The sequence below is a fragment of the Schistocerca cancellata genome, chromosome 2 (assembly GCF_023864275.1).
Source record: "Schistocerca cancellata isolate TAMUIC-IGC-003103 chromosome 2, iqSchCanc2.1, whole genome shotgun sequence".
NCBI lineage: Eukaryota > Metazoa > Arthropoda > Insecta > Orthoptera > Acrididae > Schistocerca > Schistocerca cancellata.
In genome coordinates, this window is record NC_064627.1 from 668,050,925 (window position 1) to 668,065,216 (window position 14,292).

Genomic DNA, 14,292 nt, shown 5'->3' on the forward strand with positions numbered 1-14,292 from the left:
CCTAGACTTAGAACTACTTAAACCTAACTAACCTAAGGACGTCACACACATCCATGCCCGAGGCAGGATTCAAACCTGCGACCCTAGCAGCAGCGCGGATCCGGACTGAAGCGCCTAGAACCACTCGGCCACAGCGGACGGCTGCTCCGACATCGATCAGTAGAGTGGTACCATGTGGGCGTACAGGACTTCCAAGTAAGGGGGTGCAAGGCCGTCGCATTGGACGGAGATTATGTTGAAAAATAGGTTTTTTGTAATCAAAAGAGGAGTAATGAGATGGGGTTTTGGACTCCAGAATAAAACCATCTTTTGTTATCTCTGAAACTTATGCCTCATCTCCCCATCCTGGCGTATGAGCACTCCACAAAAGGTTAAGTCGTTTTTTCTTCAGCAATGTTAGGTTTACCATTGTTGTATGGTGCTGGCTCTCGACTGTATGAGTTACGGTTGGTTTGTGACTGTCCCAGCATACTCACCACTATCCTTCTTCTCCACTTACCATCACTTCTGACATGAATGACATGATTTTTTGATGAACTTTTGTTTTTACACATTTGACCATTGTTTTTAACTTTTCTTCTAAGTTTGCTCCTGCTATTTTTACAATTTTTGGAATAGTATTTTTGGTCAAACGTTTGAAGCAAGCGGAAACAAGCCCCGTAGGAGTAACACAATGGATTTTGTACGCATCTCAATAGTCACACCAATTAGGACGTGGAAAGAGGGGCTATCAAACAGACCAGCACTAGATTCAGTTTTCCACAGAAAAATTTGATTTTTTGAAACTAATCTGAGTAATTAGAAAAATCTTACTTACAATTTGGGGAAAACTTTCTGCCCGAATCTTCGTAGCCATCAAAGAGTAGGAAATAGACGAACGGGGTACCAAAACTGACCAGCATGAGTGTTAGGAGTCTTAGTTTTGCAGAAAAAGGTTTAATTTTTTGAAACTAATAATGGTAATTAAGGAAAACTTATTTGTGTTTGTCCGAATTTTTATGGCGAGACCAAGTGTGTGCAATCGACAAATGGGGTATCAAAATGATCAGCATGATGTCTAATTTTGGAAAATAATATTTAATTGCTTCAAATAGTAACAATAATTAAGAAAAACTTAATCAGTGATTCGAGGTAAATTTATAGAATGAACGTTTGTCCAAATTTTCATTGCCAATAGAAGAATGGGAAATGGACAGGCGTGGTATCAAAGCGACTTAATTGTGAATGTCTTAAGAATTTTTACACTTTATGTCATATACAAGTTGAGATTATACGCTCATGACCATAATGCTCATTTTTACACATGTCCTGAAGGCAAGAAATTTTCAACAATAAATCTGTTGATTTTAGCCACCAAATAAAGCAATGATGTAAAACCTGGTCTGAGTACAATTTCATAGCGAGGGAAACGTAGCGCTCTGAAGAGATTTTTAACTGAGTCACAGAAACCGTGAAATATTTGTCTAGGTTAGAGGGCTGAAGCTTGATGGACTCAGCTACTGAATAGCTGTTATAAATAGAGGTGGTGTCCGCTGTTGATGACGTCAAGGAATCAGGATATACCTATGCTGACCATATGCCACTCTGGCACTTCTATCCAAGGAGACCTTAGCAAGAGATGAAGGAAGGTCTCGTGGAGGGTCAGAATTTGACATACTGTTTGTTGGGTCAAGCGATTTAGTGTGCATGTTTAGTAGGTTCTTGGAACAGGTCTGGTGACTGTTTTTAACACCATTTGCCATTTATGCTCCTCTCCTCCGCCAGTCACGTGATGCAGTACACTGGTGTGTAGGACTGCTCGCTGCCAGGTGTGTTGACAGGCGGCGCTGTGTTGCAGGAGCTACTTCGGAAGCAGCGACGGCAGCTCACAGTACTCCCTGATCCGTCTGCCCATGGGTGGCACCGACTTCTCTGTACGCAACTACACGTACGACGACAGCAATAAGCCCGACCCGTCCCTGAAGAACTTTACTCTCCAGCCGGAAGACATCGAATACAAGGTAATTTGTATTATTGTGTTCCGGCATTGGACCTAGGAATCACGACTTCAGCTGCACATTGATTAAAGTTTGTGTTGAACCCTGTTTCTGCAGTACGTCACGCACCTGTCTGTAGAGTTCCTTAAGTATATGATGTAAAAATAGAAATCGTTTTTATTTTCAAAATAATATCAGGGAAAGCGCTTTGTTTCTATATGATTTTTAACAGGTTTCTTCAATTATGGACACACAATTGAGATAATGCATGAAATTTATTTTCCGAAATGTAAGAGTTTATTTGGGATTATTGCTGGTAAGTCACGTCTCACTTCCGCCGAAAGTCAAGACTGTTCTTCGCAGTTGTTTCACGTAAAAGGTATATTCCTTAATAAAAAGTATTGAAGACTCTAGCCCACATTTAATTATATGACAATAAAGATGGTCCGCTTAAATAATTTGAATAACTGTGAAATGTGACGTAACTGTTTTCTTTGTGCACTTTTCTTCCCTTATATTGCATGAATTACATTTTTTATCTGATGAGCGATATACAAAATACAGGGGTATGTATCCACCCCTGCCGCAAAAAGATCGCAATTTCAGAAATATCGTCCTTGAGGCGGGAAAACGACTCTACAACTTGTCCTGAAAATATCCCACAAAGATTCGTTTTTAATATGAGTGGGGGATTAGAGGGTGCTGGGGGTGTGGGGTGGAGGTGAGAGCTATTATAAGCGCCGTAGTATTACTTCATCGTGTTCATTAAACCAGTCTCGAACAATTCCAAACGTAAGCATGGAGGCATTATCGTTTTGGTATATAGGCCATGCATTGTGGAGCACACTTTGTGGCATTGTGTGAAAAGAGTTACACAGTTCTTTGACATATCCTACCGTGTAACCTATCTACAACATGTAGACAAGACCACAGAGTGACGCTGCGTCCCACAGCATCAATGAATACCCACAGTGATTCACTATAGTATGAAGAGAGTGATCATGATAGCCTCCCACTGTGGTTGTCCAAACATAAACACAGCTATTGGTCAAGACTGGAGTGACTATTCGTCTGGTGATGACGTTCTCCCAACATTGTTCTGTCCATCTGAATGCTAGCAGCATCAATTTCGTCGCTTCAAGGCATTGTGAAATTAATGATTTTGAAACAGAGGTTCTTCTGTCAGTGTTTGTAGTTCGCCGTTGACGTTGGGTAGTTTTTGATTATACAGCTTCCTGCACATGTGTTTTGACGTCGGTTTGTCTCTTGCTTTCCTGACACAATCTACCTCTGAGTCCTATTGTCCTCATCAGCCAGGTTCGAATTTCAGCCGATACTGGGCTTGGCAGACGATGTTTTCCCTAGTTTACTGAATGTAGGCCGTCATTGCATTGTGCATGATACTTCTCCAGAAATCATTAAGGGTGGCCGTTTACGTGCTGAGGACCTTTCAGGATGGATCCAACAATCATGGAATCGGAGAGCTCGGCCATCTTGAAATTTTAACACTGCAATATATTCTTTCTTGTGACCACTGTGACTGATAGTGATAGGCTGATCTGTTTACGTCCTTGCCTGCTGGTTGGCATGGAACACTGGAGGGTGGGAATATACGACAGGTTTCCCTTGAGCACTGCTGTTGATGTGCCGTTAGTTGAGGTGGTCGGTAACGGATAATCATATATCAATGAAATACTTTACAGGTTTACAAGTTTTGGTATAACATGTACACTTAATAACTGAAATATACATAATTTTGAAGTGCTGTAGGTAATTTTGTGGTGTTGAGTTACATACAATGAGAATAATGTCCTTGATAGAAACAAGTAGCGTTTAATGCTGATACACTCAGATAAGTCACTAACATGTAGTTATGTTTCGTACCAACGGCGTACATCAGCATAATTTCCTCAATGCAGTCTTCCGTACTAAGGTTGACATGAGTTCGAAGACGAGCAGAATCTGGGCGAAGACTCTTCAGTGCTCTACTTGAAAAGATGCGCCGGCTAATCAGAGTCACAGGCAGTGAGTAACGTCATGGAATTTAGCTTCCAATTGTGCTGCGTAGGCTTGGCACCACACACCGGCGAACAGCGAGCGATGGAAGTTGATCTTTCCGGAGGTGCCCTGGTGATGGGGTTTAAGTATGCTGTCTCTCACGTAGCTATGTGCAGCGCATGGCGTGCTGGGTGCGGTTGACACACCGTATATTCTGCAGTTAGATGACAGATGTTCATATCAGTATACTCGATCGAAAAAAAAGATTCTATCAGAACCTATCTGTGTCCTCTGGTTTGGAGCCGAATGGAAGGTTTAAACGAGAGGCTCAGACGAATCTGTAACGATATTGGATGCGGGTTTCCCGACTGGAGAACTAGACTTCCATTGGAGAACTCGACTTCCATTAGGTAGAGAACTAGACTTCCATTAGGAGATCAGGCGTACACTACACGCAGGAAGCAGTTACTAAGGTAGTGGAGTACGTTTGGTGTGCACGTGTGATTGTTTAGGAAAGAGATATACCTCTGCAGGCCTGATACGATACGTTCATTTTTCTTATAGGTAAGAATGCTGTCCCCATTAAGTAAACAGAGCAGCACCTGCAGGAGGGTCTATGATAAGCTCCCAGAACTAATCTCATAAATATATGATAACATTTCTCACATAGTACTACTAACAGATGTAAACAGCAATGGAAATCGAAATTCAAATTGGAAAGTATATCGGGTGAAAGCCGTAGGCGTGTTTGTAACTATAAAAAACACAATACTATTTAGCAGGGTGCCGAATGTGAAATAATTTGGGTGAAGGAGGATTAATCTTGGGGATTGGATGCTCTTATATACACGCGTCTCAGGAGGAGTAATGGCGGTACATTTAAGGGAAAGCTTCGAGAAAATATTAAGTAAATTTCCTGGTCATCTTACTAGTTTTTGTTGGAGATGTAAACTTACTAGCTACAGGCCGAGAGACTCGAGTGATGAAGGCAGGTAGTACGGAAAGAGAATTATGTGAAATTGTGCTAAATGATTTATCCGAAAATTGCCTTCATCAGATAATTAGAGAAAATAGTCGTGAAGACAACGTATTAGATTTTCTGGCCACCAACAGGGCCGAACTTTTCGACTCAGTACAGAAAAGGGTATCAGTCATGTTAAGGCCGTTACAGTATCACTGAACACGCCTGTAAATGTAAGTGTAAAGAAAGGCAGGGAGATATTTGAGGTTAGACAGAGCTACAAGAAATCAATTTCGTATTACCTGAGTGATCAACACGAAAATTATAGCTCCAGAACTGACAACAATGAGCATAAATGGAGAAAGCGGAAGAGCGTTGTATATTGTGTTGTAGACAGGTATGTCCCGAGAAAAGCTGTGAGAGATGGGAAAGACCTGCCATGGCTCAACAGCCAGGTTAGAAATCGCTGCTGTGTCTTGATGCTGATGCTGGCTCTAAATCTGGTTGTCTAGGGGTAAAATCACGAGGTCCCGTGTTTTTGATGTGCTTTTGATGATAAATAACGAGCGAAACCAACAAATATTTAAAGTTAAAATATTTATTACTCTGGTGGCCATCTTAATTCCACTATCCACCAAAGACAATGACACAACACAAAGTAGTACTTCTTTTACATGTTCTTTGCATTGTTTATCCAGCTCGAACAATAACACACATACACACTTTACCAAAGTGACATTCCGACTGCGCTCCCAACCCTTCTTGCTGCTTCTATTTATACCCTTGTCATAGAACTACTAAAAAGAGATATAGTGTATAAGTCACATGTACATCTGTTATTGTAATTTGTGCAGAAAAGTTATGAATTTGTATCAAGTGACATAATTTAACAGGTTATTAAAATGACAGATAGATCTTTTGACTTGACAGAATAATTATTTGTTACAAAAAGTCAGTTTTTTAGAAGTTTGTCAATTAACTTCTCTAATTTGCATAAATAAGTAAATAACATGAATTATTAAGAATTACATTGGTTTTCGTCTAAAATAGGAGTGTTTACGTGAATACTGAGTGAAAAGGCTCCTAGTGAACAAATAGGTTTCACTGGGTGATTTTTATTTAAGGAGATCCAAAATACGTAAGTTGGCCACTATTTTTCGTACTTCATATTAATTATTTAAGATGAGTTTAGTGTTTTTACATGATGACATTTGCTGTATCAGTGATCAAGTGATATTAACTTTTGTGTGGTCAGTTATTCAGCATAATTTAATGGGTTGACTGTTTATGGAGACATGTTATGCAATCATTGTTAACATACTCAATAACTTTTCTATAATCATAAATACTCGTTAAACTGGTTGAATTTGGAGGGTATCGCATACTTCGGTAAAGTAAAACCTTTCATAGGTTCCATTGCAATAGCCCCCTCAGGTAATATCATTTACAGAATGCTAATGATATTAGCCGACTAGGACAAATGTGTCAAATGGCTAAAATTTGGAAAAGTTCAACTTTAATAAATTTTTTGTTTTACTAGGCATAATGTGTATGTATACAATGACTGTTACACCGTTTCAAAATGACTTTTTCCTGCAAATATTTTAGTTGTGTTGTTTCAAATGTACTTTGTGTTATGACTCTCAGTATGACAGCATAATAAAAATATTTAGTAATATATGAAAGCAAAAAAAAGTGGTATAATCTTTGCTTCCAGTGAGCCACATGGAAAATGATCAAAAACAGACACAAATATATTACATACTATGTTAAGATGCATAAAAAATTGTGTGTAAATTATTTCAAAGTCAGCTCTCATTGAGTCACAGAATAATCAAGATAATAGAAGGAACATAAATATATTACATAGATGGACAGGTCATATGTCCATAAGAAAATACTGCAACTGTCTGCTCTTTTTGAGCCACGTAATGGAAATGAAAAAAAAGAACATAATTATAAGTATGGACATGATATATACACACAAACACTAGACAAGTCACATGCATGAATATAATATGCATCTGAAAAAAAGTTTTTTAAATATTGTCTCCCATTGAGACATAGTCAAGATAGTACAAGAACATATTAATACCAAAATTGCACACTTAAATTGGTCACAACATAACCCAAATATCAAACTTGATGAACATCTGATTAGCTGTAGAAAATTTTACACAAATCTTATGCCTAAGAAAAGAATAGTAACAGAATGATGGGTCTTGTACAACAATTTTTACATTGTGTTTTATATTTGGTGCAAGTATCTCCCATATTCAACAATACAAAAAAAGTAATAAATGTTTGTCACCTCTTTGGGTGCATGGTTAAACTTGCCCATTGCAAGTAAAGAAGATGTCTCAAAATTTAATATTCAATAGTGACAATAAGAATATAAAAACATTCTCTCAGAGATCTGGAACTTTTCCAGGGTCTATGGGATGAGTGGTAGTTGCTATTTGACACACCCAGTAAAAATCTTTGCTGGTAAAATACTTTACAGAAGATGGGTAAGTAACTGTATTCAAAAAGGAAAATGTGATTAATCATGTTTATATGGTGTCAATTCAGTGATGTTTCTTAATCCAAATAACCTTCTTGATCTGGGAAAGATAAGTCTATATGCATTAGGATGTGGGCTTTCTTTTATTTCAAATGGACCAATGTAAATATCAAAAAACTTCTTAAGTTCACCTGACAATAATTTTGATTTCTCTTGTGTCTTGACAAGTACAAAGTCCCCTGGTTTGAACTGTGTAGCTTTTCCTTTAGCTGCATGTCTCCTTTTTCTTGATTCCCCTTGTTTTTTCATGGTTTCCCGTACACAGTCTTCTATTTCTTGGGGTGACATAATTTTGCAAGGTGGGTACTCTATGTTTTCAGTGAAGAAACTAGCGGGATATTGGTTGTACATTATTTAATGTGGGGAAAATCCAGTGGAAGAGTGCTGTAAGCTGTTCATTATTTCTTCATAACTATTTATGTACTCTAACCAATTAGTGTGGTTCTGGCTACAATAGGTTCTGCACAGTCTTCCAATCTCTCTCATGTATCTCGCAGTTGGGTTGCTTGACGGGTGGTAAGCAGATTTTTAAATTTGTTTAATTCCCATGTCTTCAGTAAAAGTTTTCCAGTATTTAGAGGTGCACTGAGACCCATTGTCTGAAAGTATTGCCTTTGGTTTTCCCACAGTGTTGAAATAATTACTTGTAATTTTTGAAACTGTTTGCTGGTAGCTTTCCTTATGGGATAAAGCTTTATAAATATGGAGAAGATGTCTACCATGACATAAATATAACTGTAATCCCTCCTTGTCTTGGGTAACGGTCCGTAGATGTCGGTTGCAACGAGATCGAGTTTATTTGTGGGTAATATGTTCTGTATTATTCCCCTGGTTGTTCGGTTAGTCACTTTTACCCTCTGACATCTGTCACATGTTGATAACTTTTTCTTTGCTCTTCTGCTAATGTTGTAAAAATAAATGTTCTCCTGTATTTTCTGAATACACTTAGTGGTGACACAGTGGCTAAAGCTTTCATGTACATAAGTAATGAGCGTATCTATTTGTTGCTCAGGCCAACACAGTTTCCAATAGTCTAAATCCGGTTTAGGTCTTCTGAATAGTATCCCCTTATGTACTTTATAGTATGCTTCTACCTTTTCTCCCCCAGTTTTTCCTATGTAACTTTTGACTAGTTTCCAGTTTCATCGTGGTTCTGTAACCTCCTAATGTTTTTTGAATTCCAAGATGGCCGCCGTGTAAGTGATGCCAGAAACTATTTCCAGAAAGTTAAGTGATTTAGACAGGAATATAATTTAGTTTACACAGACAACAAATTAAATACGTGCATGAGTGTACCGTTTAGTCTGGCCGTTAAAGGTTTCACTTTTCTTTGCGCAATTTTTCAGAAAACACGAAAAGATCGTAACTTCGCGAAGTCGCATTTAGGCTTAAATTTTGTAAACGTGTTTGTTTCTTGTTTCACGGTAATTTATCTAGTTTCTCGGTAACAAATAAGTAAACTACGGTCAATAGCGTATAACTTCATTGTTTTAATTCAGATTTCAGAAAAACAGCGTAACTTTACATCAGAAACTTGCTTATATACATTAGTTTATAGGCCTAATTCTCGAAACGTTTTTGGAGAATCAGACTTAAAGTATCTCGTTTAATTGTCCTCGTAACGTTTTTGGAGAATCAAACTTAAAGTATCTCGTTTAATTGTCCTTTTTTTCATTCCATCGAGTGAAATATATAATAAATAGCGTATATCTTCGTTGTCTTAACACAGATCTAAGAAAAACAGCGGAATTTTAAATCAGAAACTTGCTTATATACATTTGTGAATAGGCTTAATTCTTGTAACGTCGTTTTTGGTTTTCGGTAATTTAATTGATTTATTCTAGCTAAAGTATTATTTTTGCCATGAGTGAGAAGTGCCTGACTTGCTGTAGAATTGTTAGTTCCGGGGTTTGGTGTGATGGATGCAGTAGTTTTTTTCATTGGGGGGACTGCAGTGGCGTGGGTGTTGGGAAAATGGATCAGGCTCATCAGTGATTATGTAGGATTTGCAGCAGAGATAGGAAGATAGTGGAACAGGAGGGGAAAATTGCTGCCCTTCAGGCTAAGCTAGATCAGGCTAGGAAAGATCTGGACAGGTTAAGGAGGGAGAAGGCCAAAGAGAGGTGAGAAGTGGCAACAGATAACAGAAGGAACTGGCCTAGAACTAAGTCTGACAGTTTTGTGGTGAATATAAAAAATAAGTTTGACCTGTTACTTCAGTTAGAAACTGATGAGCCTGAAGCAGAGGTAGGTGTAGACAGGACACAACAAACTTTCAATAGGAAAGTCATCGAAAAGGAAGAAAGTTTTGTTGTTAGGCAGTTCTCATGCCAGAGGTGTAGGCCAACTTCTGCAGGAAGAATTACGACCAGAATACCGGGTCACAAATTGTTTCACATCAAGTGCTAGTCTGGATCAGGTGACATAGGATTTAGGTTCACTCTGTAAAGGATTTACCAGGGAAGACACTGTGGTTATTGTGGAGGGCCAGGGAACAGTATCGACAGAGATCCTGGGTACAGTATAGAGTGTGACCTGGTAAAGATTGCGTCGGCATCGAGACACACCAATGTTAAATTTGTATCTGTCCTGAGACGCCATGACTGGCCTCATTTGAACTCTTCTGTTGGGAGAGTTAATTTGGAGTTGGAACGGCTGCTTGGGTTGGGTGCGGGGGCTCATATTGGTGTGGTTCCTGTTGATTCTCTCAGTAGGTAGGACTATACCAGGCAAAGCCTAGATCTCAACAGGAAAGGGAAGGGTAAACTAGCTGGAGTAATAGCAGGAAATGTAAGGGGGGAGGCACTGCCATGAATGGTAAAATACTAGTGGTTACAGGTGTTGGAGCAGCACCTTTTTTAGGATAGGTAAGGCAGAAAGATGTCAAGTTCTACGAGAGGTCAGGATTGAAACAAATCTTCAGTTCAGGAAAGAAATTAAACAGCACAATTCTAGCACATTGGATCACCAATCACAGCTGTCAATTATAAATTTTCACCAATCACCAGAAATTTTATCTCCACCAATTTGTATCTCAGTCCTAGGTAATTGCATTGATGAATTAAAGTCACCCAACCCAGCTGACATAATCTGTCTCTCCGAACACCATGTGACCACTGGTGTAGGAACTAGGCCAAAGCAGAATGAGAAACTCAGACAGGAGAGTACTGCAAATGTTAGAACAAGAAAAGGTTCTCATAAAAGTATAATTAAAATAATGTAAGTATATTTCATCAAAATATTGGGAGTTTAAAGAATAAAATAGATGAGCTTCTGGTTTGTTTAGAAGATTTAGAAACTGAGGATGATATAGATATACTTTGCCTATCTGAGCATCACATTGTTACTGATATGGATAAGGTAAATATAAGTGGATATAAGCTCTCTGCACATGTAATTATAGAAAATATGGAGAAAGGAGGAGTTGCCATATATGTCAAAAGTTATCATTGTGAAAAAAGTATAGAAACAAAAAAGTTTTGTGTAGAGAAACATATAGAAGCATGTGCCTGGGAGCTTAAATTAAATAAAGGAACATTTATAATTGTAACTGTATATAGGTCCCCATGGGGAAATTTTCATCTATTTCTGAAAAATTTGGACTCCTTGTTGTGCTATCTGTCAGACCGGGGGAAGCAAATTATTATTTGTGGGGACTTCAATGTAGATTCTGTGAAAGAGGGTAATAGGAAAAATGACCTTGAAGTATTACTCGGTTCTTTCAATTTGACACCCATTATTGACACCCATTATTGATTTTCCTACTCGGGTGGTAAAGGATAGCAGCTCACTGATAGATAACTTCTTTATAGACCAAGATAAGTTTAACTAGATAAATGCTCAGCCTGTTGAGAATGGTCTTTCTGATCATCGTGCACAGCTAGTTACAATATATGACATAGCTCCATTCAGCAGTACTAAACAGTCCTCCAAAGTAGTATGTTCACTCAACGATTTAACAATTGCAAATATCAGGGAAAGCCTACAGCAGTTAGACTGGGATGAGGTGTACTGTGCACCTGATATGAATTTAAAATATAATTTATTTCATGACACTTTTGTAAATGCATTTGAAAACTGCTTCCCCAAGAAAATAGTTAAATATACTCATAAGAAAACATGCAACAAACCATGGCTTACTAAGGGTATAAAAATATCTTGTAACTGGAAAAGGGAAATGTATCTGACAGCAAGAAAGAGTAGTGACCCAGAAACTATCAAACATTATAAAAACTACTGTGCTATATTAAGAAAAGTTATTAAAATGCAGAAGTATGTGTATCACATCTGAAATCAGGAACTCTGATAATAAAATTAAAACAATTTGGAATATTATTAAAAGAGAAACAGGTCAACCAAAAGCACAGGAAGACAGTATTACCATCAAATTGAATGAAAACTTTACGGACAAAAAGTCAGAAGTTGAAAATATTTTTAATAATCATTTTCTAAATGTTGTGGATATAGTAAAATCCAGGTGTTCATTAGCAGATGCTAGGCAGTTAGTGGAAGAGGCCATACCTATGCAATTTGATACAACTGAAATCTCACCCACTTCTCCCTCTGAAATTAGGAAAATAATAAACTTGCTTAAAAGCAAAAACTCACATGGAAATGATGGCATTTTCAGCAAAATACTAAAAGCTTGTTCTCAACAGATAAGTAAGATTCTCAGCCACCTGTGTAATAGCTCTCTGGAACAGGGCATTTTCCCTGATAGACTGAAATATGCTATTGTTATACCTTTGCATAAAAAAGGGGATAGAGCTGATGTCAACAATTACAAGAGTAGCTTCACATATCTGTAAAAATGAAGTACTAACAAAATGTCAGTTTGGTTTCCAGAAAGGTTTTTCAACAGAAAATGCCATATATGCTTTCACCAATCTAATTTTGAATGATCTGAATAACCGAACACCACCCATTGGGATTTTTTGTGATCTCTCAAAGGCTTTTGATTGTATAAATCACGAAATTCTGCTAGACAAACTCAAGTATTGTGGCATGAGCGGGACAGTGCACAAATGGTTTAATTCGTACCTAACTGGAAGAGTGCAGAAAGTTGAAATAAGCAGTTCTCGTAATATGCAAAGATCAGCACATTCCTCAAACTGGGGAACTATCAAGAATGGGATTCCACAATGGTCAGTCTTTGGTCCTTTGTTGTTCTTAATATATATTAATGACTTGCCGTTCTATATTCATGAAGAGGCAAAGTTAGTTCTCTTTGCTGATGATACAAGTATAGTAATCACTCCTAACAAACAAGAATTAACTGATGAAATTGTCAATAATGTCTTTCAGAAAATTACTAAGTGGTTCCTTGTAAATGGACTCTCACTGAATTTTGATAAGACACAGTACATACAGTTCCATACAGTAAATGGTATGACACCATTAATAAATATAGATCTTAATCAGAAGCATATAGTTAAAGTAGACCATTCAAAAACTTTTGGTGTGTCCAACAATGAGAGATTAAATTGGAAGAAACACATTGATGGTCTGCTGATACGTTTGAGTTCAGATACTTATGCAATAAGGGTCATTGCAAATTTTGGTGATAAACATCTTAGTAAATTAGCTTACTAAGCCTATTTTCACTCATTGCTTGCATATGGCATCATATTTTGGGGTAATTCATCACTGAGGAATAAAGTATGTATTGCACAAAAGTGTGTAATCAGAATAATAGCTGGAGTCCTCCCAAGATCATCCTGCAGACATTTATTTAAGGATCTAGGGATATTCACAGTGATTCTCAGTATATATACTCTCTTATGAAATTTGTTATTAACAACCAAACCCAATTTAAAAGTAATAGCAGTGTGCATAACTACAATACTAGGAGAAAGGATGATCTTCACTATTCAAGATTAAATCTAACTTCGGCACAGAAAGGGGAGAATTATACTGCCACTAAAGTATTTGGTCACTTACTAAATAGTATCAAAAGTCTGACAGATAACCAACAAGTATTTAAGAAGAAATTAAAAGAATTTCTGAATGACAACTCCTTCTACTCCATAGAGGAATTTTTAGATATAAATTAAGAAAAAAAGAAAAAACAACCGAACCAAACAATTATAAAAAAATAAAAAAATAAAAAAATAAAAAAGGTTGTTATATTAACTTAATTATGTTGTTAAATTAACTTAATTATGTCATGTATTGGAAAATTTGACTCATTCCACATCATTACGAAATATCGTATTCTTGATTCATGGAACTAGTATTAATCTAATGTAATCTAATCTGTTACAGATTATTTGTATTTCCTTTTCCTCTTTAATGCCCTTTAGAAACTTAATTTTGAAAATTCTCTCCTCTTCCCCACTAGTTCCTTCCAAATCACTTCCCAAAGGTAGTCTTGATAAAGCGTCTGCTACCACATTTTGTTTTCCCTGAATGTACCTCACTTCGTAATCAAACTGCTGGAGAAACATGGCCCATCTGGTGAGTCTGTTATGGTATAACCTGCACTCTTGGAGATAGCTTAATGCTTTGTGGTCTGTCTGTACCATTACTTTATGTCCCAAGAGGTAATTTCTGAATTTTGTTAAACCCCAATGTATAGCTAGTAATTCCTTTTCTGTCACTGAGTAGAGTTTCTCATGTTTTTGCAGAATTCTGCTGGCAAATGCGATTGTTCGATGTCCCATTGTTCCATTGTACTCCTAACCCTGCATTGCTGCTGTCAGTAGCTAGCCAGAAAGGACTTGACATATCTGGTCTATGTAGAAGTTGGCTGTTACATAGTAGCGTTTTGATTTTGTTAAAAGCATCTTCACATT

At 37.4% G+C, this 14,292-nt stretch overlaps 1 protein-coding gene across 2 annotated transcripts in view; it reads left to right on the forward strand.

Moving 5' to 3' along the window:
- The window catches only part of LOC126162380 (lysosomal acid glucosylceramidase-like), a 518,384-nt gene that overhangs the window by 412,909 nt on the left and 91,183 nt on the right, over positions 1–14,292 (forward strand). The window contains exon 4 of one of the 2 annotated variants that reach the window (XM_049918851.1): positions 1,838–2,000. The exons of the other annotated variant lie outside the window; for it this stretch is intronic. Within the exon in view, the coding sequence (XP_049774808.1) occupies positions 1,838–2,000 (163 nt within the window). The remainder of the gene's footprint in view (positions 1–1,837; positions 2,001–14,292) is intronic. 2 annotated transcript variants of the gene reach the window in all.